A 27,924-nucleotide genomic window follows, 5' to 3' on the forward strand; every position below is an offset into this window, starting at 1 on the left:
ATTGGCTGTGATTAATATTTTTAAAGGGGAGCAAGAAATAAAGAGCATGTCAGGGTGACATGTGGTGCCTATTCTGCAGTAGCTCCTATTTTTGAGTCGGGACTATTAGTTGACTTCAGCCCCTCATTTCTTATCAGTTAGTTACATACAAATACCTGAAGAGATTTAATTCATAGCTCGGTAGAACCTTAGAGGGGAAAAAACTGTGGATGAAATTCAACATTAAACCAACATTTATTCAAACAGTGTCAAAGATTAGACACCACCGGTGGACTGCTAATGTTTTCATCAGTTTCATAACACTGAACACAGTCTCATATTAGTTGCACAACAATTCCTAACAATCGAAGACATCACTTATTAATCAGTGGGTGCAGTGGAGTTCTCTATTACAGAGCAGAGCAGCTTCATCTGTGCTCTGAGCCAGCGCCTTGCCCTTCAGCCTGAATCAAGTCCCAGACAGCATCCCTGTGGCTGCTGCAGTGACTCTGGGGACCTCGGAGACGGCACCTGTTTTGTCTGCCTGGATGACATTGTAATTGTTCTTCAGGGAGCAGCATTTCACAGCAGAGTTATAATAGGCGTGTTGTGGCAGCAGCAGCTTGCTATGTGACAAAAAGCCCCTGTGGACCTAAATAAAGTTTGCAGTGTGTGGCGTCGGTATTTTTGGGATGCAGGTGCATGAGAGTAAAAAAATCCTGCAAGACAAAGAGACTGCACATCAAAATAAACCCATAAAATACCGTAATAATGATAGGGCATCTAGTGTCACCACGGTCGCTGGTAACCTTCAGATGTTAGAAGAGTTGTTTTCTTGAAGCTTCTCTTCCAGTAAGTGGAAGCCGAGTTTGGAAATGTCTAGAAATATGTGAGCCTCACTAAGACAAAACCACTGCTCGCTATTTAAAACTGCGCAACTTGTGGGTTATAGAGAATTTCTGCAGAATATGAAAGGCTTCCGGCAAGCGTGTCATAACTTTTGCTTTTGACATCACATAAAGAGGCACTTAGTTTCCCTATAATTTGGTCAAAGCATTTACACTTTAGGGATTCACAGGTAAACATAATGAAGCTGATTGTACTGCAGTTATGGCTATAATTAACCCTGCTAGCAGTTTTAACCCTATTTTTAAGTCTGAACTGTGAAATAATTGCCTGAAAATTCACAAAAATAGTAATTGGAGTGCTTGTTTAACTTTCTCACTATGTTATCCTACTTTATGAGACACTGCATGAACCAGAGGAGCATATCTGTTCCTAAGAAACTGGATTGCAAAAATAGTGTTTGTGCAATCCATAAACAGTGAGGCCGATATAAACTGGTTCCAGTACTGAGGTTTGCAAACTGGGAGAGCAACAGAAGCTACTAAGGTCTCACTGTTACCCCCCGTTGCTATAATCATCGTTGCACTCTTTCTCTTGTCTTGATTCGGTCTAAGGAAGGACTGTTAGTGTCATACTTTGAGCTGCTCTGGACTGCAAAGATTGAGTTGTATTTTACTGACTCCAGCCAACACGTAGTCTGTCAGAAGTCCGTTACATCACTCGAAAAATAAAAATCTGACAAATTGTCAAATGTCACACGTCAACACTTTGTTTGGCAGCATGCACACGCTGTTGACCAACGGCTGCAATAACAGGGAAAATAAACACACATTCACATTTGTACAGCCAGGAAAACTGTGCCCTCTGATGGCTGTCGGGGGGTGTATGAGCAGGCAGTGAGTGTGTCACAACCACCAAACAGACACGTCCATTCAGGAGTCGTGCAGTGTGCCACATACCTTTCTGTCTTTTTTTTTCTTTTTTTCAAATCCTCACCGACTCTCGGTCTTATCCTCACCCATTGTCTCCCTCGCCTTTGTGCATTTTCTTCTTCTCACCCATCCATCAGGAACACAAGGAGAGCAGCAGAGGTGTGGATGGACGAGTATAAAAACTTCTACTATGCCGCTGTCCCCTCAGCAAGAAATGTCCCCTATGGGAAGTAAGTACTATGAAGTATTAGCCCTGTGGGAGTTGAACATAATAATGGAGCTGGATCATAAAATTACAAAGGCAGCCACTTGAATGGACATAATAATTATAATTGTACTGCCAATTAGCAGAATGTAAGCCATAAAAGGTGTAATTTTTCCCTTTTATACTTAAGTGAGGATGTTAATGGAGCTCAGAAGAGGACAAAAAGTCAGTGGCTGATTTACAATACCGGAAACGCTGCTGTTATTTATGCCCTAAAGGGATGACAACGCTCCTTAAAAAGGTTGGCGCAGGATTGTTTCAAGCGTAGTGACAGCGTCAGTCATCCGCCATTAAAAAAAAAATACCTACAGCTGCTGAATGGATTGACATTCATGTTCTTTAGGGGGTGACACCTGCTGACTTTGTGATCCTCTTAGTTTTATGCCACCAGCAGGACAAAGTAAGTACTGTAAGTGTGTTAAGGAATGCTTTTCACCCTTATACTAGTTTCCTTCTGCTTTATGCCACACATCCAGAAGTCTACACAGCAATAAGCACTTTCGCATTCAACCAGAGTAGCTAGACAGCACTATATATGCTTATTATGTGACCTTGTGGGAACAGACTTGGCATCTCCCCTCTAGTGTCAGTCCAAACAGTTATATTTCCCCCAAAGGATCTAGACTCAGACATGCCCTGAGCCTCCACTCTCTCCCCTTACAAAGCGACTGACGAGGCGTATAATTTAAACATGAAACCACAGCTGATTCAACCCTTTAATTCTCTTCCTCCATCTCCTTCCTCTCCCTCAGTATCCAGAGTCGTTTGGAGATGAAGAAGAGATTAAACTGTAAGCCATTCAAATGGTACCTGGAGAATGTCTACCCTGAGCTGAGGTAAGAAAATGAGGGCAGTCTGTGCAATATGATGGAGCCAGTGTTACACTGCATGACATGTAATGTTGTATAATCAAAACTAAATTGCATTTACCAAATTGTTAGGAGACCACTCCTCAGCCAGAAGTTTGAAATATGACTTTGTGCTAATGTGTGGCGGGATGTTTTATACACAAATGAGACTGCAGTGACGCTAATGCCCAACCAGGAGTTATGATTCAAGGTCATTATTACATTTTCACAAGGTTCTCAGGTTCGCAATTAGTGGCTGATGTGAATGAGTCCACAAGTTCAGCAGAGAGCACCTCTGATTTAAATCTGACTGCTAGATTGCACCACTCCCAGCGTTTTTGCTACATTTTGCCTGAAGGTCAAGTTATGACCGCTGTCACAGACTCTGGTACTCCTCCAGGTTGTCAGATAGGCAAACCTTGAGCTTGAATGTACTTTTAAGTAAGTACAAAGTTGCTTACATCTAAATCTGTTGAGCAGCGTTGGTGAGAAACAAAGATTTATTTTGAGGATTGCCAAAAAAAACCTTATTTTTGACACACCAGAATCACCATCGCACACTGGAACAGTTCAGGTTGTTTGGACCAAATCTTCTCCATCACATGTCTCAGGATAATAAAGTAGAACTACTGCTGATAGGTTCATGGGCTTTCTGCATATCTGTGAAATGCACATGTGCAACTGGTCAGAGTGGGACTTTCAGGGAGCGTATTCAAATTTAGCATGAGCCTGGGGCATGGTGTATCACTGCACAGTGAAACAATCTTTAAAAGCATAAAAACCACATTAAATTTCAGGCATACTTCTTGCTTTTATGTTTTCACAGGGGGAGGAACATTAAAATTGCACCTTTTTAATGCTTCTAATTTGAATAATTTAACTTTTACAGAAACATTAAAGCCCCATTGTCCTGTTTTGTCAGAAGAAAATTGACTATTTTCCTCTCTTGCTGTATCTCGGCCTGTACGCTTTCTTTGTTTGGCTTTTTAACAGCTTGAAAAACTGAATACACGCTTCACTAACACTTTTTCGTGTGTGTGTTCAGGGTCCCAGATCACCAGGACATTGCTTTCGGAGCCCTGCAGCAGGGAGGAAACTGTCTGGACACCTTGGGTCACTTTGCTGATGGTGTGGTCGGCGTCTATGAATGTCACAATGCAGGGGGAAACCAGGTAGCGTTACGGCGAGGGGACACCCAGGTCAGCTTGTAAAAGCCTAACCTTAGCGACTCGTGAGTGGCAAGTGGTGTACATATGGTGAAAGCACAGGGGGTATGATAAAGGATTTACGTATTTAAGGTCACAGTGCCATACTTAAAGTAAATGTATTGTAATCAAAAGGACAAAGATGTTTAAACAAGAGGTTGTTAAGACTAGAGTAGAGCAGATCTATTGAAACTTTAACTTAAATATAGAGTAGTGCATAACAGCATTTTAACATTGTTCTTAGAGGAAATGTACAGCTCTTGGAGTACCTTGAGGAGGATACACACTATGTCTGTGTGTGTAAGTTTGTGGGGAGTGTTTCTGTCAGCAGTTTCTCAAATAGTTGAAATCCTGAAATAGAATGACAGGTGTAGAGAAGAAAACTGCTGTCGCGTCGAGTCAGCGATCGCTGGCTTTTTTTGTTTTACCCTCGTGGATTTGCAGGTCTTTACTGTTTCCAGTGTTGCTTCATAAATACAGCAAATACAGCTAAGAAACATATCTGCTCACAAGTGGAAAATGTTCAGGACATGTACCAATATTCCCAAGGTCAAACCGTGAAATATTAATGGTTGTGCAACATCCTTTAGAAGACGAGACAGAAGAGGAGACGCTTTGCTGTAATTCACAGGGCCACATTTGGCAAAAAGCAAACATGGTGCTTTATTATCCTCTTATATGAAAAACGTTAGAATTGGAAGAGGGTGTACTTTGTTTTTACTATTCATTTTTTAAAATGAATAGTAAATGAATGAATGATTTTTTTTATTTTTTTTAATTTCTACCAGGGGCACAAAACAAACAAAATTGTGAATGTAGTCAGTAACAGCTGCGGTGCTGGGAGGGCAAAATGAACAACCTTGGATTTTGGGGGGTATGAGAGACTGGGGAGAATTTTAAAATGCAATTTTATCACCAAGCGGAAGTGGAAAACTGAAAAACTTGGTTATTGATTTTTAATCCCACATAATGAAAACTGCAAACAAGTCATTCGCTGTGATGTTATTCAATCCGTTCTAGCCATTCTCAAAGAGACACAATAGAAGTGAAGTACCACAAATAATGTCTCCATTTTATTCACACTCATACCAGGCAGTCTCTTTACTAAACTAACGGCTGTTATTGTTGTTATTATTATGGGTTTGTATACTTTCTAAAATTTATTTAAAATATACAGAGATTTTCTCAGCCACCAAGCTTTACCTGCTGGGTTTATTTAATGGCCTTAATGTGGCTTTAACATGGGCACTGTGTTCTCAGAGCAATCAGAGTCCTGCTTGTGAGATTTCCACAGGGAGCTCCAGTTTCTCTCTCTATCACGATGCTGCCCATGGTGCCCATTTTGCAAAATACATTTTTGTTATTTTTCCTGTGTAAATAAGAGGAAAACATGATCATTACTTGATATAAAAGACGTGTTATTAGATAAAGCCTTGCTGAAAACATCCCAGCATGCTTTACGTGTGCTAATATTTTACGTGTATCCATTTTTATAAAGGAATGGGCTCTAACCAAGGATAAATCGGTAAAACATATGGACCTGTGTCTGACTGTGGTGGACAGAACAGCTGGTTCCCTCATCAAACTACAAGGCTGTAGAGAGAATGACAGCAGACAGGTAAACACACACTGAAATCGCCTTTATTGTTGTTTATACCCCAAAAAAGGTACAGCGTTCAATATTTGTGACATTGTGTTGTTTGTCGTCCAGAAATGGGAGCAGATCGAGTCCAACTCGAAGCTTCGTCACGTGGGCAGTAACCTCTGCCTGGACAGCCGCAGCGCCAGGATGGGCGGACTCACTGTGGAGGTCTGCAGCCCGAGCCTCACCCAGCAGTGGAAGTTCACTCTCAATTTACAATCGTAGGGGGCGCTCCAGATCCCCGGAAGACTCGGTATAGCGAAGAGAAACACCTACAGACTCCTGAGATGCGGCTAAAAAGATGAATAGACTCAAGAAGAAAGACAAACTCTTCCTCCTTCTCCTCCTTCCTCCTCCACAGAGGTACAGCCAGTCACGTGCGCACCCTTCTCTCACCCATCTCCCTAAACGATGAGCCACGCGTAATGAAGGGAGGGGCCGGGAGACCCAAATGGAGTTAACAGGAACCTGACTGCATGTGGTGGATGGATGGTGGCGATCACGAGGATAAAGGAGACGAAGAGGCTTTTGTTTCAAAAATACATACCTCAGTGTTTTCTCATTGATGGTTCCAGCTGCAAACGGCGAAATTGTTCTTCTCCTTTCTTTAATGCTGGTGGAAAGAGAATTTTTTGGTGTACTTGTTTTATTTTCTTATTCATATTTTTTATTTCTTGCTGTTAACTGTCCACAGAGACTTGCTTTTTTTCCTTCTTCTTCTTCTTGGAAGCATCCTGTAATGGCAGATGGAGCCTTCAGGTTGTGGTTCCGGGGAGGTGTGGGTTGTTGAGTGATGTGAAGGGAGGAAATGGACTCGAGGCCTTGAGCTTTTCCTCTCGTTTATTCTCACTGGTTTACAGAGTCAACCGAGAGAAAAGAGGCAAAGAATGCAGTTTTTCTACAGACTCTTTCTTGGTGGAGGTGAAGACAATCTGGGAGGGTTTTCGCTGCTTTGCATGGGGTTTTTTCCCCCCCCCTCAGAAGTGTTGTGAATGCCTCCCTGAAGATTTTCCTGTCTTTGGGCTGTAGTACTGGCTGCTGCAGCCTCCAATACTTCCACAGAGAAAATACCCAGAGAATAAGTCACCAGTCTCTCTTTTTTTTCCTTTTTCTTTTATTTTGGTTTACTTTCTAATCAAAAAATGGAACCAACTTTTAAAAGGATGTTTTGAGTTTCAGAAAGACCAGTGATTAAAATGGTTTTCTTTACATACTCTCGCTGCTCTGTGCCTGCTCCCCGTGGAGAGGCTCAGTTTTAATCTTTTTTTTTTTTCTTTGTTTTTCCTGCACAGCTGCTTTCCTTTGCCTGTGTCTATATGTTGCCATTGTGGAACGTTTACTGTCTAACAATCACATCTAAACTGGATTCATGTTGCAGCTTGTTCTCCAGAGCCAACAGGTGTTGCCTGCTAATGTGGCATTTCTAATAACACAGTAATGAGATTACCAGTAATGTAGAGTTTGCATAGACGTGACTGAGATGATTGCTTCTCCTCTTCCAGCACTTTTACAAAGTTAAAGAAGAAAACTACACTTAGACCTTGCAGGAGGAACAATGCAACCCTGCAGCAAAGTAAAGTGGGGTTTGTTTGGGTTTTTTTAATTCATCGAGGTGTCAGACGTCCGTCTCTCTATTGACAACGGCAAACTGTGCTTATTCCAGCCTGAGAGCAGATTTCATGCAAAAAGAAAAGTCTCGACAAGTAGCGAAGCAACTTCTGACTGCATGTATCGCCGACATGTTTCCAGCGTTGCACTGAGTCACAGTGATTTACATCAACATATTTTTTTTCCTCTAACTTTCCTGTTAGATGAGCCATCTGTTCTGAAGTTTGGAACTGCAGTAAACAAGGTTTTACTGTTTGTCCTCACTCTGTTTCTGCAAGAGGAGAGCAGATTTTTCTGATTGCACAAGCAGGACTGCACAGCTTTTGCTGATGCAAAGTAGAAATAAGAATACTCTTTCTTTCTTTTTTTTCTTTTTTTCCTGCCACACTACTATGCAGATCAACAATATCTTGGTGTCATGAAACGGTGCAGTTTTTGTTACCAGGTGGTGTTACTGATACGATTTGCAGTACATTTATCTGTTTCCGAGTCCATTAACTCTTGCCTTTTAAATAGTTTGTTTGTTATGTTTTGTTTCTAATCTCCTTTAGGCTTTCACATCACTTCCTCATCTTCACTGCTATGATCTCCTGTGCTGTTAGTCACCGATGAGTAATGACAGTGGAGTTTGGGAAAATTGCGCTTGATTAAATTTAGTGTGACTCATCACTTGGCGACCTCAAGGCAACTACAGGAACACAAAATATTTCTGAACAGATGTACAGTTTGGGTACAGGAAAGCTGAAATCTCAAGTCATCTTTAAAGTCGTGCGCTCTCTGCTTTTCTCAGTCCTTCCCGCTCTCGTGCACACTCGCATCCGAAACTCCTTTGGTTTTATTTTATTGAGCCGCCAACTGACAAAGACAGCTGGCCTCGGTTGCTTTGCTGTCTGATACTTTTTTTTCTGTGTACCTGTTTGCCTTGTCTTATATGTTCATTTATAAGTGGGGTGAGTGGAGCTGAGAAGGTCAGCTGAAGCTGCAGCTGGTTTGAAAAGCCTATCCTGTGACTTGACAGGTTGCTGCATTGTGCTGCAGGGCAGGGGACCCACAACATGGCACGAGGCCAGAGAGAAACTCAGGCAAGGCCCTGCTTAGAAAAATTTGGTGTTGCCTTTGATGCTAAATCCAAAGGCCCAAATCTGATTTCATGATGATGTGTTACTTTAAACATGGAAAAGTCTGGTTTGGTTTGGAAAATGCAAAACAAAATGAAACACTTTCAGTGTCTTAAGTAAGCATGGTTGCAATACAGGAGAAGCATTAAGTGAAATTTAGGTTTGAACATCAGTTTTTCATTTCAGCGTGTGCTGTGAAATCAGACGCTTCAGTGGAGATTTTAAAGGCAGGTTACAGGAGAAATAATCTTATTAAAAGTAGAAAAATATAAAAATGTTTAATTTAGATGTATTCTTGAAAGGGCACCATTGAAGTTTTTTTTTGTTTTGTTTTGTTTTCTTTTTAGCTGATTCTCAAAGGGTGTAAATGGGAAGATCTGTCATAGGATACATGCAAAATCTGTCTCGGTTTAGATGTGTGCAAGTACACATTTTAGTAGTTAGTTCATTTACTTTTTCATCGCCTTATCGTCTAGATTATTGCAGAAATTGTGCAGCCTCTTGAGTAGTGGTGATATCTCAGTCAGCATAAAATAAGTGAAGGTTTCCAACATGCTGAGGTTTTATTTAGTAGTTTTTAGCGCCCTCTATTGCCACACATGATCAGCTGCGAAACAAAAAAAGGAAGAAGGACTTGAGGTAGTTTCTGTCTTTGCTTTATAAGATCTCCATGTGAGTTTGCTACTCCGCAGAAGCCGACTGTGCTCACCTGAGTGACCATGTCAGTCCTGTCTGCAACAGTTCCCGTGTTGTCTGAAGCCTTTTCTTTTTAAAGCTAGTCTTATACTTGTCATAAGGTTTGCTATTTTATTTCTTAATCTTTTTTATGTTACACACAGAAGAAATGACTGTAACACTTAAGTGCAGCGCCTCATTTCAAAAGGATGGTTAAATGTTTACATCTTTTGCACAACGTGCCAAATTTCCTTTTCCGAATTTGCTGTATGATGAAGAATAAGAAGGGGTGAAAGTCTTTGGAAAACAGTCTCGGAGGACTTGTTCCGTGACAGGTTGCTTGCAGTGTAATGAGTATCTTCCCTCCAGTCTCAACTTGTAGAAGCCACTGTGGCCAGGACTGCTGTTATCTGCTGGTCTTGTGTCAGTTTTATGATAGAGAGGGGATTAAAAATGGTCGTTTGCGTGTTTCCATGTCTTAAAAACTTTAAAATATTCTTTAAAATATCCATTAGAGGAGTAACAACTCTGAAACATAGCTCAACAAAAGTCATCCCCAGTATCATATCATGGTTCCATCTTTTCGTAGTGCGTTTACCTGTTTGGAGCCATTTAATCAAAAGTTAAAGCGTGCTAGGCTGCATCACAATAATGCAGAACATTTTGTTTTGGTTGTGATCCAATTATGACCAAGTGATCTTGTGCGTATAAAAAACAATTTTAGGTATGAGCCAAAATGATGACGCACAAACCAAAAAATGCCTATTGAAATAAATTCACAAGGGAAAACATCGAGTAAGAAGAATATTACTGACAATCCTGCAGATGGTCGTCTTCTTTAATAACATAAAACATGAGCTTGAGTCAGTAAATAAGAGCATCCTACCCACTGAGCCACTAGACATTATTTATTTCGCTATGGAGGGAAACAAGGGGTTATTTGCTAGAGTTAAACAAGAAAAGGAAGCTTGAAGCAAAATCTTTGTGTTCGTTCAGCTTTTCCTTTAAACGGAGAAAAGTTCAGTCACGACTTGTCAAAAACCTGGGACGTTTTCCCCCTATCGGCCCACCTCAAATCCCCTCATAGGATTAACAGAAGAAGGGCCCTCTCTCTAATAAGTGAAAAGCCCTGCTGAGACATCCAGCTCAGGACTGCTTAAGCTTCTCCGTCTTCTACGAGCGGCTGTGCCAATGTAAATGAGTCGGGGCACAATAGGGGCAGATCATGCACAGCAGACAATACACTGTAAAAGTCTCATCAACTGGTAATGACAGATAATAACAGTAATCAATATGGGTGGGATATGGGGTGGGGTGTGAGCTGGTGGGTTAATGTGTTTTCCGAGAGGCATGTGGCTCTGAATGGCTGGTATTCACATTACGAGGTGGCTGATGCAACCCGAGGGTTCACACATGTAAAAGTGTATATTTTTGTATATACCTACATCAGTGTGTGTACAGTATGTACATATATACACAGTGTACTCAGCTGCAGTTCCTAGTTTTGTTGTCAGACTGTACAGCGCTTCTAACTGTTCCCTGTTTTATAGATAATGCAGAAATTCAACTTTGAATGAGGAGAAATGATTAACTTAAATAAATACATTTATATATATAAACAAAAGGGTGTGACGTGTTTTGCCTTTTTATTTTTGCTGTTCAAGTTTTGACAGTCGACAACCCTAAACATGCACCATATGTACAGGGATTAAAAGGTTAAGTGTTGTTGAATCCATCTGTCAGCTGGAAGTAAATCCAGTTCTCTCAAGTTTTCCTTCATTGGTTGATCTTTTAGCGATTTGCAGTGTGGCAGCTGTGCATGAATTTTACATGTATTCTTAGGCTTTAATATTTAAAGAAGAAAAGTTTTCCATCCGTCAGTCAAGCATTGTAGCGCGCTGGCCGAGTGCATTAGTGTGAGTATTGTGCTACAAGGCAGCATATGAGTGACAAAGCAAAATTAATGCAAGACTTTTAGAAATGAATGATTTGGCAGCACAGTGTGACTCTAATAGATAATGACAGATAATCTACTACCAGTCACTTTATTAGGTACAGCTGATGTCTCTAGATTTCTACCGTGACACTTTGAGCCCCTTAGTATTAACTTTGACTATTGATTATGGGTCAAAGGATTTATTGACCACAGTTTACCATCTTCTGATGCCTGCTGCCATCAGGATTGAGTGCATCATGATTAGCAGCGTGGCCATGCAGCTGACAAATATAGAAACAGGTTTCTTCAAGATGACAATCCAATACAACTCAATCCAATAGAGCACCTTTCAGATGTGCTGGAATCATGGGTGTGTAGACAACAAATCTGCAGTTACTGTGTGATGCTATTATGTCACTATGGACCAAAATCTCAGAGGAATATTTCCAGCACCTTGCTAAATGCAACCCGATACTAGCAAGACTGACAAAATAAAGTGTCTCGTGAGTGTATATTATGTACATTATAAAGCATCCCTTGAATTTTAACAAAATGAAGACTTATATTTCTTCCATTAGTCTGCCCCAAATCAGATGTACAGCCTAAAAATATGACTGTATATTACACTACTCAAAAAATTAAGGGAACATTTTGAAAAGACATCAGATCTCAATGGGAAATAAGATGCTGGATACCTATACTGATATGGACTGAGTAATGTGTCAGGAATAAAGGAGTGCCACATTGTTTAATGGGAATTAAAATTATCAACTTACAAAGGACTGAATTCAAAGTCACCCCAAAAATCAAAGTGGAAAAAAATGTTCCAGAAGGTTAATACATTTTATTGCAGCAACTCAAAATAGTTCCCATTTGTTTGTATGGCCCCCATGTGCTTGTATGTATGCATGCTCTTAATGAGACGATAGATTGTCTGAAGGAAGGTCCAAGGAGCTGTTGCCAGGCCTGTCGAGGCCTGTGCGTCGCTCCATGGATGCATTTCCCCAGACCAACGCTGACCCACCACCACTGATGATTAAAGATATTACAGGCAGCAACATTCCCCACGGCTTTTCCAGGCGCTTTCACGTCTCTCAAATGTGTTCAGAGTGAACCTTCTCTCATCTGTGAAAAGCACAGGGTGCCAGTAGTGGACCTGCCAATTATGGTATTCTATGGTAAATGCCAATGTGGCTCCATGATGTCAGGCAGGTCCCACTAGAGGATGCTGGGACTTCAGACCACCCTCATGAAGTCTGTTTCTGATTGTTTGGTCAGAGACATTCACACCAGTGATCTGTTGGAGGTCATTTTGTAGCTCTGACAGTGCTCATCTTTAACTCTAGATACGCATCCTTCTTATGGGTTGAGGACCACCTTTGGCCTTGTCCAGCTCTCCTGGAATCTTCTCCATACTTCTGACAGTGCTGGGAGACACAGCAAACCTTCTGGCCATGGCACGTATTAATGCATCATCTTGGAGGAGTTGGACTATCTTTGCAACCTCTGTAGGGTCCAGGTATCGCCTCATGCTACCAAAAATGACACTGAACCTAGCTAAATCCAAAACTAGTAGGGAAAAAAAAGTCAGAAAAGATGAGGATAAAAAGAAAAATGTCAGTGATTTTGCCTGTAAAATCAGCATGTTTATTTTTGTCTCACTGTTGCCCCTCAAAGTGCACCTGTTGTTAATTTCATTAACACTAAAGCAGCTGAAACTGATTAACAACCCCCTCTGCTACTTAACTGACCAGATAAATATCCCAGAAGATGTTATACTCTGATTAAAAAGTGTTTCTTTAATTCTTTTGAGAGGTGTATATGGACTTACTGATCTATATAAGATGATGACAAATATAAATATATCCAGACTGTGTTCATCCTAAACCTTTGAGATAAATATATTTTAGGCCCTATGTATGTTTAGCACCACAAGAAGTCATTGACTTTGTGGTTTTCTTGGTGCTTCTCTTTTCTTTCTTCTCACCCTCCAACAACTCGATGCAGATGGCTGCCTCTCCCTGAGCCTGGTTCTTCCTGTTAAACAGCAATCCTTCCTCCCAGCTTTTCCCAAGAGGTTCCTTACAGGGGATCATCTGATTGCTCGGTTTTTCTCAGTAATGTGTGTTTTCATTTACATCTCTTGCTTCGTGTCCATGTCATGTTATACATTATTACCTTATATATATTTTGGATGTGTAACCAGGTCTTCCTGAACCTTTGGAACTCCTGGAGCTGTGCTACATTGGACAGATTAGCAAACTGTACATACGCACAGCTGACAAAATGCTGTTTTTCTTGAATCAGAGCAGCATAAGACCACCAAAGCTTGCATGCTTGCACCTATTTAGCCTTCTTAAACTTAATGGACGCTGACACCCCCAACTCTTGGAAAGTCTTCTGGCAGGATTTTGGAGCTGACCTTCCCAGATTTACTCTCATTCAAGCTTATTTAGTCTCGACCACTGAGTTCCAGATGTTGATGGGTTGCAGCCTTGCGTTTGTTTGCAATCAAATTTAGAATATTATTTATTTAAAGACAGTCCTTATTATACGAGTGTGCTGTTACCTTGCTGAAGACTGCTTATCTAGTTGTAACTCACACTATTATAGTAACCTGATGCAGGCCCTCTGCATCTGTTCACATCTATGACTGCTTCCCTCCTGGAAAAAAAAAGTTTACAATTTTAGTAGTTATTAAGATGAAACAGGGTAAGAGTGTGCAAAAACTATTAAATAAGACCATAAAACAAACGTTTCCATTTAAAATCCCTGAAAGTTGATCGTGTTCATCTGGATGCAGTCTTTTCAGTGGGAGAAATGTTTCATCAGTAATCCATGTGACTTCTTTAGTCTGGAGACACCGAATAAGTCATCATCCAGGATTTTCTTACCTGGATTATTGAGGTAGGATCAAGACATCATGACATCAAGCTGCACACCAAGAGTGAGTGAGACACCAATTCCCTGATCCCTCTTGCCAGGTACTGAGAAGCCAGCTGAATGGAGGAATAAGAGCCAAGTCATTAATACATAAGGTCATCAGATAGCCATCTGAAATAATAAGACGTCCACAGGAAGAGATAGATGCTACTGATGTCAAGACACAAAAACTCGTCACAATGCACAGAGGTCTCCACCTGAAGTCCAGTCCAGTATCCTGAGGCTCTAAGAGCAACAGAAAGAGGGAGGGCAAGGATTAGTGCATGTCACTACAATCCAGGATGAAAGATGACACATTTGCAAATAGATCAGGAAGATCTCCAAGAATGCTTCAAGCAGCTGAAGATGGATACTGATGAGGAACAGGAAGAGGAACAATCATGGACAATCACTCCCTTGCGTGGGATGTATTATCGACAGAGAGAGGAAGTGGCTGACATCAAGAAATCCTACCAGTGGCTTAAGAGGTCAACTTTAAGGACAGTACAGAAGTTCTGATCACGAGCTAAGGACCAGATCTACCACAACTGACAGGACCCAAGATATGCAAACTGTGCAATGGTCCCCCTGGAGATTACACATAGCATCAAGATCCAAGCTGGGACAGCATACACTGAGAGGCACAATTTAGTGGCTGGGATAGTCAGAGCGCCTCACCTCTGTCAGTGCGCCCCAGGCAGCTGTGGCTATGTAGCTTGCCATCACCAGTGTGTGAATGGGTGAATCACTGAATGTAGTGTAAAGCGCTTTGGGGTCCTTAGGGACTAAGTAAAGCACTATACAAATACAGGCCATTTACCATAGTGTACAGGAACATCTGTGCCACATTTGGAATGAAAGTCCCCAAGTCCCAGTGGGAGACCTCACTAAAGGTGGTTGAGAACAGCAGGACTAAGATCCTGTGGGACTTCCAGTTCCAGACAGACAAGCAGCTGCTGGCCAACCAACCAGACATGTTGGTGGTTGACAAGGAGCAGAAGACCACAGATTGATGTGGCAGTCCCAGTGGACAGCAGCATCAGAAAGAAGGAGGACAGTAAAATAGAGAAGTACCAGGGGGTGAGGGAATAACTGGAGCAGATAGAAACATCAAAACAGGAAGCATCACAGGAAAAAAGAAAGTAAAGAAAATGGCATTTCAAAGACACAGATGTGAGTGAGGTGTATGAGACAATTTACAATAAGTTAGTGGGTAATATTCACTTGCTAAACTCCAATACATGCAATTGGAGTTGCATCAAATTATACTTTGTTTTTTTCTTTACATAAGGACTCATAATAAACTGCTCCACTCCTCTCTGGCATCTCATTTTTACAATTAAGCCTTCCCAACATTTCAGCATCCACATTTTCATTGTCAGAATTTGAGATTCTTTCCAAAGCTTAGGGATTAGTGAGGTACAAGTAACTAGATCCACTATCAATACTCTTATCACGCACTTATTTAACTGTGCTAAAGGACCTCCATCTTCAAGGGGAGACATCTGTGGTGACGTTGGCAAATCAGACTTAAATTATTGGCCCATACAATCCAAATCATCGCTCTAAAAATGAAAAACTTTGGCGCGATTCCATAATGCATGCACATAAGTCCATCTTTCTGTCCTACATTTCCAGCATGACACATCTTTAATTAAACCAATTTCATGTAATCTGAAAGGAGCGTAGTAATACCGATTAATGATTTTATCCTGAATAAATTTGCCCGTGGTATCCCTGACTAATTTTTTTAAAATATTGTTTTCCCAAGACTCATTTTCAGATGCAGAGACAACATCTTTTCCCCAGGTCTTCTTTAGTTTGTTGCTTTATGTTACATTGTTGAAAGTTTTAAATAAGACAGTATGGTGTAAGTGCTTTTATGCAGTTTGATTTTTCTTCTTATACAATCTTTAATTCACCAGATATATTTTTAAATATTCAAGCGTTTCACGACAGAAGTGCAGCCGCACTGTCCTTACCGTCGCCTCTCCAGCAGGGGGCGATGGCAGTCGCTCCGGACACATGGAGGGGCAGGGAGGAAGAAGGAGCTCAGACAGAGGCTGATTAAAGCGGTCAGCAGTCACAGGTGGTGGTCTGTGTAAGGGACCGGAGAATCGTTACAAAATATACCATGATGAACGAAGGCATAGAAGGGACGGAGAGGTTTCTGAGCCCGGATAAAGGCAGGGGCCTGCGGGCGTTGAGGCACTTCGCGGTGGGGGAGCTGGTGTTCGCGTGTCCTGCCTACTCCTACGTGCTGACCGTGAATGAGAGGGGAGCGCACTGTGAACACTGCTTCACCAGGTAAAACTGCACCTCACCTCACTCAAACAGCTGACAGACCCCTCTTGTAACAGGTAGTTACCAGCAGGCGCCTTCCTCTGTGAAAAGGAGAACTGAGTGGAGCGGGTAACGTCCAGTTCACCGCCAGCTAACCTCATTACAGCTACGTTAGCAGTTAAACCCCTGTGCACCTACTCAGCTGATTAAAGTGGGTCAGTGAGACGAGCCAGCTCACCTGACAGATGCTGCAGCTTTTGTTTGTAGCACTGCGGAGTCAAGAGAGTAAAACACGAGTGGATTTTAAAACGATACAGTGCTTTTTAAGTACTGTGTATATACCCTATATAGTCTTAAATAGGTTATCAGTATTTACAGGTCGCATACTTGGTTAAAGGACCACTTGGTAAATTTGCAGCCCTATTGATGCCATAGTATAACGTGTCTGCTTGTCTTATACAACACGTGCTCTGGGCAAAGACCTGTTAAAGATCCTCACTTGTCCCACAAAGTACCGAGACCTCCAGAACGAACTACATAATGTTGTTTTTGTGTCTCCAGCTGTGCATGTAGCGGATGTCTGTATAATGTTGTGTGGCTTTATGGTAATTTGTAGTCATTTCCTCTCTCTACATGGGTGTATTGTGTCTCATAGTTATTATTTGTGTTTCTTAGACTTTTCTATTTAATTCAGATTTTCTGCACTATGTCTTGTCTTATTTTTTGTCTTCGTTTATATTTGTTGTTTTGCAACTTTTTGGGGATTAATTCTGGAGGGTGGGAGGGACTGTGTCCATGCACACACTTGACAAAGCGCTGCCTTTGTAATATCAGACTGCCAAAGCTAGCAGGCTTGCACCAGTAACCGTGTAGGCTGTTGAGTGGCCTACAGCATTCAGAGAGCATCATGTGTAGGAGTGTGTAGGCACACTTTATCAAAAACATGACAGGAAATTAGATTCAGTTTAATTTTAAAATCCCTTCACAACACTTTATAGCATTATATGAACTCACACTCTGTGACACACTTTCTTACACACACATGCGTCCTACCAAAGAAGCCATTAAAAGGTTTGTAGAGCATTGAAAGGTTAGGGTGCTAAATATAGGCGTCCGTGTGTCCCAAAAGAGGAGGAGCCATGAGATGAGAAGTCAAGTCCAGGACAGGCGTGCACTGGAAGGCATGTACGCAAGTGTGTGTATATTTGCCCCGTGTTGCACCTTGTGCCTTATCTGACATAATTAGTGAACTGAAAATGTTTGTAGACGCTCCTGAGAATTTAATCTGAAATTCAGATCCAATGCATGTGACCCAGATGTGATTAAAATTAAACTCTAAACATCTTTATGTTCCCTATTATGTCCCAGACGATAACAAACTGTCACGGCCTTCTCGTTCAATACCAGGTTGAATTTTTATTATTGTCATTTTTTTAAGAAGTTGAAGGCTGTCACTATAAAGTTTATTCCCGTATCCACCATCCAGGTGTGTCATGTTGTTTCTTCATGTAGTTTAAAAGAAAGTGTCCCTTTTACGTACAGCAGTATCTGAATGTATTGCATCTTTGTGTCATTACAGGAGAGAAGACCTTTTTAAGTGTGGTAAATGTAAGCAGGCCTACTACTGCAATGTTGACTGTCAGGTAAGATGGTCATTTTGGTCTTTTTAATGGAGATTTTGAAATCTTTTTGTAAGTTTCAAAAGTCAGCTCAAGGAACTGACTAGGACTAGGTGTCAGTTGGTACTTTATGTTCAAAAAAGTGCTCCTTTTGCTAGCTTAACATTAGCATGCTCTCTTGTGCAGATGCCTGCAAAGAGCCAATAATGCATTAGCAGCATGATGCAGCTGTGTCTGTCCTGTAAGCAGTTTGCACTTTAACAGTGCTCTCTTATTCTTTAGTGCAATAAAATTAATGACTGTATCTCCACTCCAACATTTTCCTTCCCTGCACATCAACTAACATCAGTGCAGGACCAACAGAGGCTCCAGTTAGATGTTTGCTATTTGTCCTCAATGAAGAACCTTTGTAAGACAAGTAGCAACATAACTGCAGCTGTAATGTGATTGCTGAATTTGGTGTAGTAACACATTACATTACTGAGTTATTGACAAATCTTCAGTTATTGACGATCTGTTTAGTTCTAGTGTGATGGTACAAATCAAACTCTGTACACTGCAGTAGAGTACAGACAGAGACAGAATGACGTTTGCCTCGGTCATTAATTTATCAGTGATTTACTCTTTGATGACAGAAATGTCTGTTTAATTCTCCTTTTCTTTGCTGTCTTAATTTTGCGTATCCTGTTGTTTTTCCTTTTATAACACTTATTCAGAAAAGGATAATTTACCACTTACTGTGTTTGTGTTTGCACAGAGAGGTGATTGGCCCATGCACAAGCTGGAGTGTGTAGCGATGTGTTCCTACGGGGAAAACTGGTGTCCATCAGAAACGGTCAGACTGGTGGCAAGAATCATCATGAAACAGGTGAAGTGACACAAAGAAGCAGGAGAAGTAATGTTTCAGTGTCCAGAGAGTACTCAGAGATGAACACTAAAATGAAAAAGGAAAAAAAAAATTAGAGATATAGATGTTCTCTACATATTACGACATAACAAAAATAAAGAGTTATGGTTAAGACGCCGTAATTACCATTTGGATGAATAACACAGCAAGAAGAGGAAGGAGCAACAAGCAAACCTTAAAATAAATATCTGAGTAAAATATGATCTGGGTCTTCACAATAATCTGACTCGACTCATCACTTTAATTTACATAGTTTTCCATGCGCAGTGTAATCGCACATGTAGTTTAGATTAAAATGAACAGTCGTTGTGCAGTGTTAACATGGCCTTCTTGTGTCTTAATTTGACCACAGCGTTTAAATGTAGGTCTTATCTTGGTTGATGACAATGCTCATGAACACTGCTGTCCCTGAGCTGTGCTTGGAAGCTGCTGTATTACCATAAAGATCTTTAATGTCTAAACTCAGCTGAACGTTTATACTAGAACTGTCTGCAGGTAATTTAATTCAGCGTAAGTTTAGTTTATATCGTTACATCATTATGCGATCGCTATGATTCAGGTTTTTTCATTAAACACTGTCGTTTTGCAGAGAGCCACAACAGAGCGAACTCCCTCAGAAAGGCTGCTACTGCTTAAAGAGTTTGAAGCTCGTAAGTTAACGTTTGTGTGTGAGTGTGAATACATAAGCATACACTTTAGTTAGACATTCATGCACTTTTAGTTACTGTGTGTGTGCGTGTGTGCGCGCGTGCAATCTATCTATGTCTCTGCAGTTGTGGCAGTGTGTCTATTAATATCCTCAGCTGTAGCCTCCAGTCCTGGTTCTGTCGCTTTCATTCACTCAAAGTGTGCAAAGCACTGGGGATCTAAATCCCAAGCTTCTGCCTTCTGTAATTTCATGTTCTCTCCCTTCCTTTAACAACTACTGCCACTGTGCCCTTGAGCAATAAACTCATCTATCGTCACTGGGAAACTGTGATTATGCTGAGATGCACTTATCTGTTAATATAACTCAGTTTTAGCTCATAATTAAGAAACTAAACTCTGCTGAGCCTGTTTTCGAGCAGCAAGATTTACAGGGCATTTTTGTTTCTGTTTTCTGCAGTTGTTCTAACTGCTTTACTAATGTGCAACTTTCAGGTTTTAATGAAGTTAAACACAGTGAAACAGGTCCCATTGGTCGTAATCTCACACATGCACGAGCTCTGGTTTCCCCGAAGTGCCAACAAACGGTTTCCTGTGCTCCATTTGGGATTATTATTTAGTCTGAACTGTTGTTTCCGGCTCAGATGTGTCACCACAGGATTGTTAGAGAATTAACCTTCATACCTGTCCCTCATGCGAACCAAACAAATGGTTGGCCAGCTGCTGCCTGCTGCTACTCGTCTGTGTCTGAGTGGGTTTGTGTGATTGGCAAAGACAGACGGCTCATAGTGGTGCTGTGTTTAACACTTATTAACACTGAGGTGTTCTCATCTGCTTACAGTTTGGAACCAGATTATTATTATTATTATTATGATTATGATTATTATTTGAATCATCAGTTTAATGCATATATTTCTTTATGCTTGGAAAAAAAGATCAAATGTTTTGCAAGAGGTCCAGTGTAACTGAATGGTCAGATGTTATATTGATATTTACGTTTTGCTGACTTAAATATCAAACTTTAAGTCAGCTGCTTTTTCACTTTTTCCTGCCAATGAGAGACAACTCAGTAGTACATGTTTATTATTTACATGTTTGGTTCTCTTTTAAATAAATGTGAATAAATTTAATTAAATAAATCTCAGTAATGTTAAGCCCAATGTCTGGTCTGTTATATTGTCAGTTGCTTTTCATGTAATTATTAATTTTCTCACTTCTTTGTCAGCCCTTTGTCCCTTATTCTTTTTAATCTTTTTCTCTTTGACAGATTTAGATAAGATGGACAGCGAAAAGGAGGAGATGAACCAGACAGACATAGCAGCGCTGCATCACTTCTACTCCAGACACATCAGTAACCTTCCTGATGAACAGGCTCTCACGGAGCTATTTGCACAGGTATCGATGAAGAAACACCAGATGGCTGTTCGTGTTGTCAGTGAACCAATGGATCCAAAAACTAAAATGGCATGGTGGTGCCAATGCAGTGTTTACCTTTATCGCTGAGACTGCTACATCAGCCATTCCCTGCCCACAGTCAGCATTATTTTCCATTATTTTTATGGTACTAAACATATTTCTGCATGACATCACTACACTGCACTGGTTTGCCTTTTTGACAGTCAACAGTGCAGAGAGACTGGAAACATGCAGCACAGCTGGTCTCAAATGGTGGAGATTCAGGTTACAGTTAGTGGTGTGCACTTTAACCTGGACACCCTGACGCAGATGCAGCTGCCCTGTTTCTTGGTTGCTTTGGTGAGCTTATACCTAGAGCCACACTTAGTACTGATCATATAGATTGTGGTTGTTTTAAAACAGCAGAGACTTTAACAGTCATTTTAAATGAATTTGTACCTTGTTCGTATGGCAGCGCTTTTCCCAAACACCTGTTAATCCGTACTTGAACACTAGTTTAAAATCAGTTGATTTCAAGCCTTCTCCCACTAAGAATCTTTATTTCATACTGTTTGGGGGTTAGGGGAACTTGGAACCATCTCTTCATCTTTCAGCCCTCCATCCATTCTCAGTTGTCCTGCACTTGTAGGCAGAAAGACATAAAGGAGTGCATGTTTGTTTTAACTAGGCTCTGTATCACACGCCCACTGATTCTTTGCCGTTTAACTCTGCAGCTTTGAGCGCTTTAATTTTATCTGTCTGGCAGTGGGCTGTCTCCCACCTCTTCAAGCTACATCAATGGAAACCCCTTTGGCCTGTTATCACACAGCTGCATTTAATCTCCACTACCAGAATTTCCTCCTCCTCACTGAAGTGGGTGGCACGGCACAGCCGAGGCTGATGCAAGTTGTGTTTTCGTGTTGCTGAACCCTGCTTTTTTTTTTTCCCTTCAGGTTAATTGTAATGGTTTTACCATAGAGGACGAGGAACTCTCACATCTGGGATCGGCTGTTTTTCCTGAGTAAGCAGCTAACATGTCGTCATCATTCAGCGCTCTGTGTGGACATTTTAGGAGATTAAATTCAAAATAAATTCCTCTTTTCATTCCCCTGAATATGTCATCCCACTTTCTCAGTGACAGTTTGCCTGTTTTATAGGACATTTTTATATTTATAGATCACTTTATTTATTTTGTCTGTTTATTTCATGCTATGTGAAGCATGTACAAGCAACTGTTTATGGTCATTTTACATATTACTACTTCATAGCTGACAACAATTCTACCAAGAGGTATCTGATCAGCCACTAAAATACCTTAAAAACTTGGAAAAGTGAATAGTGCTCACACTTGGCTGCCCTCTTGAATACAGTTTACAAAAAATAAAAGTATTCATGGCAGAACTGCATGTGATACCCCACAGAGCCGTAGTACCAGTGTCACAAAGCTGCTAAATGTAGTGTTTTATCAGTGTCTTTTTAATTTTACAGCTTTTCTCTCACTTGTCTCTCTCACTCCTTCTTCCTTCCAGTGTAGCACTGATGAATCATAGCTGTAGTCCCAATGTCATAGTGACCTACAAAGGCACAGTAGCTGAGGTCAGAGCTGTTAAAGAGATAAACCCTGGAGAAGAGGCAAGTAAATAAATCATTTTGAAACCTTCAATTACAGAAGTGTAAAAGTATCTTATTGTAGGTTGTTCTTGTCATGTCTCTCTCTGTAGATATTTAACAGCTACATAGACCTGCTCTACCCCACAGAGGACAGGAAGGAGAGGTTGCTGGATTCCTATTTTTTCACATGCCAGTGCACAGAGTGCACCTCCAGGTCTAAGGTACTGTGGGTTTATCTCTTAGGAGCGCATATATTTTTGATATCTTGAATGGGAGTCTGGTACCAACAAACAATTTAGTTAGTTTGAGGACTAAAACAGCAAGTACATTATCTGGGTCAGTTATTAGCTGTGTGTTGGGGAAATGCAGCAGGATCATTGTCCTCATTGTGCCAACCTGTGCTTCCTCCCACCTTTGTTTCAAACGACACCTTACACTGTCAGAGATGTGGTGGCTGTGTCCCAGTTCCACATTATAAACTAGTGTACTGTATGGGTACTCATGCAGTCTTTTGTTTATATGCGTCAGTCTTCATAGCATGTTCTGTTTAGAATAGAAATGGTACTTAGCATGTGACAAGATGTTTTTGCATCATTTTGACTTCTGCACATTTTTACATTTGGAATGAAATCTGAAAGTTTCAGAAAAACTAAAATCCCTCCTTAGGTCTTTTTTGGTTTTACTGGAATTGCCTTTTAATGATATCTGACTGTAATTAGCTTACTTTATGCACTGCATTATGAAGCAGTGACTTAATGTTGTGCTCTAAAATCCAAGCAGAACTACTGGTTAATGCATACTGAGATATTTGTATGTCTAATTTTGTTTCTTTCCCAGTGTGCTGTTGTCAGACAGTACAGCTGTTTATATTTGGTACTCTTATGTTTTAACATGGCTTCCCCCAAAGACTGTCTTGTATAAGATGCAATGTTATAAAACTCTGTATTATTTTTTTTCACTCTGTCTTTAGGACAAGGCAAAAATGGAGATCAGGAAGCTGAACCCTCCGCCAGAAACTGAGGAAATCCGATCCATGGTCCGTTATGCCAAAAATGTCATTGAAGAATTCAGGCGTGCCAAACACTACAAAAATATCCTTCTCTTATTATAATGTATTCTCGTCTTTCTCCTGATCTCTGACAGCTTTGCTGCCTCCTCTTCTTGCGCTGCCTTTTCTGTGTCATTATTTCTTGACGCTCTTGCACCCCCCAGTGAGCTGCTAGAAATGTGTGAGCTCAGCCTGGAGAAGATGGGAGCTATATTTGCAGACACAAATGTCTACATGCTGCACATGATGTATCAGGCCATGGGGGTGTGCCTGTACATGCAGGACTGGGATGGCGCTATGAGCTACGGAGAGAAGATCGTTCAACCGTACAGGTAAATCGATCTGTTGGAAATTCAGGTCATAAAGACTAGATTAATTCGATCACTGTCTACAATGGTACATTATAATTTGTAACTGTATCAAAGTTGTTTTCGTATTGCATAAGAAGAAGAAAAACTTGTTTTTATCTTGTAAGCCCTGCACTAAGAGTCTTGGAGATAAAGCAGACACTTTTTTCCTCTCTTTCTCTGATTGTATTTTACCAGTTGCTATGGGTCTTTCTTGATTTGTCACCTTAACTAAGTTATCCACTCCCATAACCACCTTTTAGTCTTATTCCTTTAAGCTGGGTACATGTACAGTAAACTGTACCAAAAATGTGGATTTAACTTTTTTTTTTTACGATGATGTTTTCAGCTCATTTTGATGATTATGTTCTTTCTGCAGTGTTCACTATCCAGCGTATTCCCTGAATGTGGCGTCTATGTATCTGAAGCTAGGGCGTCTATATTTGGGGCTCGAGAAGAAGACCCAAGGAGTCAAAGCTCTGAAGAAGGTGAATGCATGTATAAATATTTGGTGTATTAAAAGATCAATTGCGTAAGCAGTTGGCTGCAAAAGCATTTGAAATGCAACAAGCGACCACGGAGAGACTGATGAGTGGACAGTTGTTCATTCTTTGTCCTGTTTTTGTGTCTTATGAGCGTCTCTGCATGTACTAGAACTAAGTCAGGGTGGAAATGGAGTAGACGTAGTCCCGTGAGCAACTAAGTAAACCCCATGATTCATGATTCAGTGGTCTGTTGGGCAATGTTTAACAGTGGTAACCTGAAGTAAGGAATTTGAACCCACTCTGTTACAATGTTGCTTGAGGTTTGTGGACATTTGTTTATGCACAGCTCTCTTAAGGTCCCTGCACAACATTCCAGTTTGAGATTTGCTGCTGTGCTTGGAATCATTGTCCTGTTTCATGACGGTCTGATAGTAAGGCTTTGACTATTGGGCAGATGGTCTCACATATGACTCTAGAATATGTTGGTATACATAGAATATGTTGGTCACAGTCAACCGGAGACCGCAAGGTGCCCTGGTCCTCTAGCTTGTGGCTGTAAATAATCACCCTTTCTCCAACCATACTTGTTCATTTTATTTCTGAGTGTACTTTAGCATTTAACATGCTACCTGGGGTCTGTAGCATCTGAGCCATATAGCTCTTAGGTTTTTTGCAGTTTTGCTGAGCAGTGAATGATCTGACTTCTGGTGAATTTGAAAGGACCTCCACTCCTGGAAAGATCACTCCAGACCAGTAAACTGCCAAAACTATTTGTTTTATAGAAGCAGCCACACAGGACCTGGCTGCTACTTACCCTCTTAAATCTAGCGGAAGGAGTAAATGTTTTGATACATTGATTTTAACTTTGGTGTCTGAAGCTACGTCACTGTATTGACATTCAAATGCCATTACATTCAACATTTGATCAGCTGTCAAGGCAAATGTGCATCTAATCTGTTTTTCTGTCTTCAGGCTCTCGCTGTCATGGAGGTGGCTCATGGAAAAGATCACCATTATGTAGCTGAAGTCAAACGTGAAATTGAGGAGCAGAAGTAAAAAAGAGGAGCTGAAGGAGCAAAAAGAGTAACGAGAGTCCGCAATGAGGGACCTCTCCAAAAGCAGCAACAACAAAATACACATCACAAATGCATGGCATGCATTGTTTACCTCTTCAGTTTTTAAATATTTTTGTTTACTCAGTTTCTTCTGCTTCTCTGTGAGCAGTCTTCACTCCTTAACTCATGGATGAGGACCACGTTTTGTATCTACAGCCGCCTACTTCCTGTCAGACCTGGATTAAAAAAAATGGAGACACATTGGGGTTGCATTGTTTGAATGAGAGGAATACAGCATCTTGGTTTGTTTCTCATCCAAACTTGAACTACATTTAAAATGTTGGTTTTGGTTTCTTTTCATACATTGAATAAAAACAAAATCCCACCATTAGAAAGATGAAAACATTTTTTTATGCAGCCTTTCTTAAGATACAAAGCTTTTATGTGAACGGTCTATTTTCTGAAGCCCAATTTAATTTTTTGTCCTTTTCCTGGTGAGTCTGATTCATTCACTGTTTTGTGGACCTGTCAATTAACAGTTTCCTATCCTTTTTCTTTGGCAGCAGTTATGGCTACGCAGCGTCGCCCCGGGCAGTTGTTCATGATTTAAAATTTTGTACAAAAAAGTGAACAGTTGTTACTCACAGCTGATGCATTTTGAAATCCTCAGATATTCTGGCTTCTTTCGTTCATGTCTAAACTGTGAAAATGTGACCATGCATCGTGTACTCTGTAGCACCAGAGAGGAGAATGCAAAGAACTATTCCTTAATGAATAACAAGTATCTTTTGCTCGTTTAAAAGAAGCAAGAAGTGTTGCATGTTTGACTGTTCATGTTTTCTTTGTGTGTGGCTTTTTCTTTTCTTTTCTTTTCTGTGTCTTCTACTGGGGCTTGTTGACCAAATAGGCCACAGGTTAAACTGGCAAAGAACCAGCTATTCAGTCTGTTCAGTGTATCATTAAATCGGGGTGCTGATATGTGACCAGTTTGCCTCTTAAGTCACAGTGAAGACATTGGTACTATGATCCTGGATCAGAGTCCCTTTGCTCTCAGGAATAAAAGGGGGCAGCACAGTAGCTTTTATTGCCTTTTTGTCAAGAGATGCATTATTAAACTTTGTTGGTATTTTCTTCTTCCAGACGCAACATCGATGCAGAAATGACCTATACAGTTGTAGACAGGATGGTAAAATACACTAAGATAGCAGGGTGTATAGCTTTTACAGTAATAAAGTAGAGGGTGGCATCCTTAACTTCTACATTTTATTGTCAAGAATTGGTGTAATATTTCATACAAAGAGAAGTGCATCTTTTAGTCTAATTTGTGCACACTTGTAAGCTAATTCAAACCGTAGTTTAAAACAGATGGTAACAGTTCCACATTTTAGGAAGTGTTACCTTTAGCAAGAATGCGTGTTGTAAAAGCATCTGTGGGTCATTAAAACAGTAGTTGGAGTTTAAACCCCCAAATGGGAGCTGTTGTAGATCACAAAACTGTACTTCTGCTTTAGGGTTGACTAAAATGTATAGAAATACTAGGTGGCTGTATTTAAGGTGTGTTGTTGGGAGGAAGACGTAAAAAAATAATTAATGCAAAGATTATCACCAGGGCCTTTGTTGCACTCAGATTTTGTATTGTTTTTGTGACACAATGATGTCAAATGGCAAAAATGTAAGCACATTTTATTTCATTTAAGCAGTTTCTGCAAGTGGACGCTTGGCCTTGCTGCCGTCTTCATTTTGCACTGCCAGAACCGATTCAGTTCTGTCGTTCTTTAAATGCATGTAGCTTCACTCTATCTCGTTTACTATGGAAACAGTTTAATGCTTAACATAAAGGTGGCAAACTGATAGTTGGAAATAAACCATTTTGAAAGTCATTTTTGTAGCAAGCTGTGCAAATGTGACTCTGTCACCTGCAAAAATGCATCTAAAAGGTGCCTGCCTTACAGTTTTGCCTTGGTAACCCAAAAACACAGTTTGAGCAATTTCACCTTCTTTATTTTTGTCTTACTGCTAAAAGAAAAACACAATGTAAAGATAGGTTGTAGGCTTGTTTGCACAGGTCAGTAACCTATGTATGTAAACTTTCTATTGGCCAGAATTGAGCATTGTTTAATTTTGGTCAAAGACTTCGAAAATACAGTTATATATTTTGTGTTTTTACTCTGTCAGTAAAGATAAAACCTGTGGCACCAATATTGAAATGGCATGTAAGCCAGGCAAAGGGTAATTGGAAGGCCACCTGCACACTGTTTTCTCTTCTTTCTGTAATGAACTGTTATCTTTATCAGGCATGAATATTATTCTATTGGAATGCATAATCGGAAAAAATCAAGCCTCTGGCTCTTTCTGTACCGTGTCAGTGGAAATCAATAAATGACAGTATCGCACTTTGTTCTGTATTCTAACATTTTCTTCTGAATCTTTTTTTAAGCAGCACATCTAAAGCTACATGTCCTGATTGAGTCTGTCTGTGGAAGCAGTAGTGATGCAAGTTAGACTAAAAACTTTTTTCCAGTAGAAATCTTTGATGAATTTGTCTTTTATTTG

General features: G+C 40.5%; 2 protein-coding genes across 3 annotated transcripts in view; both read left to right on the top strand.

The window, feature by feature from the left end:
* The window catches only part of galnt2 (UDP-N-acetyl-alpha-D-galactosamine:polypeptide N-acetylgalactosaminyltransferase 2), a 69,397-nt gene extending 58,662 nt beyond the window's left edge, over positions 1-10,735 (top strand). For both annotated transcript variants that reach the window (XM_005733283.2, XM_005733284.2), the window contains 5 exons: positions 1,895-1,987; positions 2,775-2,858; positions 3,916-4,042; positions 5,574-5,693; positions 5,787-10,735. In XM_005733283.2, the coding sequence (XP_005733340.1) occupies positions 1,895-1,987; positions 2,775-2,858; positions 3,916-4,042; positions 5,574-5,693; positions 5,787-5,942 (580 nt within the window). In that variant the 3' untranslated portion in view covers positions 5,943-10,735. The remainder of the gene's footprint in view (positions 1-1,894; positions 1,988-2,774; positions 2,859-3,915; positions 4,043-5,573; positions 5,694-5,786) is intronic.
* A 5,224-nt stretch (positions 10,736-15,959) lies between these two features.
* Positions 15,960-27,766, top strand: smyd2a (SET and MYND domain containing 2a). Its single transcript, XM_005733285.1, has 12 exons — positions 15,960-16,283; positions 17,839-17,902; positions 18,636-18,746; positions 19,375-19,435; positions 20,698-20,825; positions 21,779-21,846; positions 22,355-22,457; positions 22,547-22,657; positions 23,407-23,527; positions 23,642-23,816; positions 24,211-24,319; positions 25,289-27,766. Exons 1-12 carry the CDS (start codon positions 16,111-16,113, stop codon positions 25,370-25,372), a joined length of 1,308 nt encoding a protein of 435 aa, XP_005733342.1. The 5' UTR covers positions 15,960-16,110; the 3' UTR covers positions 25,373-27,766.
* Positions 27,767-27,924: the final 158 nt, after the last annotated feature.

This window comes from Pundamilia nyererei, unplaced genomic scaffold (assembly GCF_000239375.1).
Source record: "Pundamilia nyererei isolate P.nyererei 1_Seehausen unplaced genomic scaffold, PunNye1.0 scaffold00051, whole genome shotgun sequence".
In the NCBI taxonomy this organism is placed as follows: Eukaryota; Metazoa; Chordata; class Actinopteri; order Cichliformes; family Cichlidae; genus Pundamilia; species Pundamilia nyererei.